Source organism: Octopus bimaculoides, chromosome 19 (genome assembly GCF_001194135.2).
Source record: "Octopus bimaculoides isolate UCB-OBI-ISO-001 chromosome 19, ASM119413v2, whole genome shotgun sequence".
Taxonomy (NCBI): Eukaryota; Metazoa; Mollusca; class Cephalopoda; order Octopoda; family Octopodidae; genus Octopus; species Octopus bimaculoides.
In genome coordinates, this window is record NC_068999.1 from 22,934,461 (window position 1) to 22,937,710 (window position 3,250).

A 3,250-nucleotide genomic window follows, 5' to 3' on the forward strand; every position below is an offset into this window, starting at 1 on the left:
AGGTCTTCTCATGGGAAAACCCCATAAGACCGCGGGTGTCCTGACTTCTGGGGCAGGTGCCTTTTCTCAGTTCCTCATCTCCAATTTATAGGTATATACTCAGGACAGGCCTGTTCACCCGCATCATTCTCGCCACTTTCATTGACCTTTTAACAAAATGGCTGGAGGACAACACTTCTCTTTTCACCCTTATTTTGCTCTTCGAGTGAAACTTGAAGAAGTTGATGAGGCATTGGCCAAAAAGTAAAGTGTTTGTCTTCGGCCCCTTCAATCTCGTCCACCTTACAACCTCTTTTGCCGTGGCCAGCAGACATATAAAAACTGCCTGCCCTTCCCGGTTAAAAGAAAGCGGCGGGTCAGTCTTCACGATGGATTCAGTTGATAGCGGATTCCGTCGCACACGTGTCAGCAGGTGTTTGACATAAACCCACAGGTCAGCAATGCTCGAACATTGCACGAATGCTTGAAGGACGGTTTCGTCATCCTGTGCGCATCTCGGACATGCTCGGCCGACGGCACTTCCGTGCCTGTAGCGTTTATCTCAAACAAACAATTCTCCCTAGATGGCGGTTCGCTGCAGGACTATTTGTTTTTGGTAGTTGAGTGAACTGGAGCAGCGTGGAATGAAGTGATTTGCTCAAGAACACAACCCATCGCCCGGTTTATGAACCAAAATCATGATCATACGATCAGAAGGGCAATCACGCGCCTCCAAAACATGCTAATTAAATCAATAAGTATTTCAGTTTATCAAAAAACTGAATAACTCAGTCTAAACAGACGAAACTCCATTTTAAAAATGTAATATCGCATAGGTTTTATTCAAATTTATCATAAGTGTAGCTATGTTTTACTTCGTTTCTATATTAGTCATTCGTCTTAACCATATATTCTTTTCCTGCGCTTGATTTTGTTTCTTTTCTAGATACTAAGACTCATCTATATAATTTTTCTATTTGTGCGCCAAGATTGATTCGTAAGGGACCGAGTTACCATTAATTTAGTAATAAATATACAAAGGGCGTAATTTGGTCTGATAAAATACGAATCAGGGAACAATTCTTCGGATGAGTTAAGAAGTATACAAGAGATCTTTGTTACATGACTGAATATATTTTCCTTTTGACTTTCAGAATACATTGGATTTACCATCGCTTTGACAACCTTCGGTAAATTCAATTTGGCAGCCTCTTTTGCTGTGATCTACGTCATTTCCGGTGAACTTTTTCCAACTGTCATTCGAAATGGCGCTGTCGGGACGAGTTCCTGTTTCGCAAGAATCGGTGGTATGGTGGCACCATATGTTGCAGAAGCAGTAAGTCTGACTTTTAATCAAATTACTGGAATGTTCTCATTTCCTCTGAAATGGAACAGCTTTTGACCATATTTGGTCATTGATCTTATTTGACATTTGGAGAGTTTTCATTCAACTGAAAAAGAAAAAATGTATTGATGTATTCTCAACGCTTCTTTTTATTGTTTACTTATTTATTTTCATTTTTCGCAAATAACCTGTTCATTTTAATTATTTTTCATACATACTCATATATCTTAACGAATTTGTTTTACAAGATTCTTGATATGAAATCGTGTGTTGAAACAGATATTGTTATATTTGGGGATGGTCATATTTTTGCCAATTAACCGTACGCACTATATACTTGGTCTTCACTTCAGCTTTATTATTATCATTATTTTAATTCCTTCATCTTAAACCTTTCGTCACACATCCTGTGACCTCTTCAGCGACTATCCATCCCACTAGTCTCCTCTTGTTCTTATATATCTTCATTTCTATTTGTATTTTAAAACCATTTTATCTACTGAGTGCGGCATATATATTTATATATTATTCTTTTTGTCATAAAATAAAAATTTTAAGTTTTAACTGATGAAAGTTTACAGATTGATTGTTATATATATATTGACAATGTTTTCCATATATTTACATTTCAAAATGGTCACTCTTTGCCTAATGCAAGTCATTTTTACCTCGTAATTCTTTATTCCGGCCATTTTCAATGCTACAATTTGTTCACGTTTTCTCTAAGCCTTTATATTCCAATAAGAAAACTAAAGAATGTTAGGCAGCGTTATACAACACTTGCAACTATTTTTGCGAACAAGAGTGCTTCAATTTGCTTGAATAATGAGTTTCAATATGGAGTAAATGTATATACTGCACCCGGTATATATGCTTATATATATATATATATATGCACCTTTGTAAAAATGCGTATAGGTAGGCTCACTCCGTTTCTTTGCTACTGATATTATCTATACGTAGCAGCAGATAACCATTGATTGTGATGGTTCAAACTTTTAAGTGACATACTTATTATTCGTCAAATGATTTTACAAACAGCAACAACAGGAATTGGGAGGACGTATATCTCGCTTTGCAACTACGTAGTTTCGAGTTCAGATGCACTGTACGGCATCTTGGGCAAGTGTCTTCTACAATGGCCCTGAACCGACTAATGACATGTGACTGAATTAAGTAGACAGAAACTGTGTGGAAACCTATCGTGTGTGTGTGTTTTATTTGTTTCTCTCAGACACTTGATAACCGGTGTTGGCTTGTTTACATCCCGGTAACTTAGCGCTTCGGCGAAAGAATCTGATACGATAAGTACCAGACTTTAAAATGATTAGCACTGGGGTCGATTTGTTCCACTAAACCCGTCAAGGGGGTGTTCCAGCATGGCTGTTGTCCAATGAATTAAGCAGTTGCAATTCAAGCGGCAGTTTTATGCTGTACTAGCCCCATGTTCTTGGTGCAGAAACCACATACGTAGTTGTAGTTGCACCAGCAGCAGCGATTTTTCGGATGTACCTAAGCTCCATTATCGTAGAATCTTTAATTATGCATGAAAAAGTATGTAAACAAATGAATGCATATAATTCTGCGTTACCAGTATATATCAACTATGTGTGATTGCTTTTGCTTGTGAATGCATGTGTGTGTGTGTGTGTGTGTGTGTGTGTGTGTGTGTGTGAGAGAGAGAGAGAGAGAGAGAGAGAGAGAGAGAGAGAGAGAGAGAGCGGTGCATAAAAAGAGGATCGCGTTATAATAATAATTTTACCAGTTTTGAGATGAGGGTTAAATTGAATATTTTTATGAATAAAGATTTCTTCAATATTCGAATGGAAAAATTCGTAATCACGAGTGTTTAGTAGTTGTTTGTGTCAATGTCATATCATAGGTCGAGTAGCTTGTAGAGGTTCCTTCACCCAACTCATACAATTC

At 37.6% G+C, this 3,250-nt stretch overlaps 2 protein-coding genes across 2 annotated transcripts in view; both read left to right on the forward strand.

The window, feature by feature from the left end:
• LOC106871644 (calcium and integrin-binding protein 1) overlaps positions 1 to 3,250 on the forward strand; it is a 443,076-nt gene that overhangs the window by 230,087 nt on the left and 209,739 nt on the right. The gene's annotated exons all lie outside the window — the stretch shown is intronic.
• Positions 1 to 3,250, forward strand: part of LOC106871640 (organic cation transporter protein) — a 47,895-nt gene that overhangs the window by 43,230 nt on the left and 1,415 nt on the right. The window contains exon 8 of the mRNA XM_014918213.2: positions 1,134 to 1,315. Within this exon, the coding sequence (XP_014773699.1) occupies positions 1,134 to 1,315 (182 nt within the window). The remainder of the gene's footprint in view (positions 1 to 1,133; positions 1,316 to 3,250) is intronic.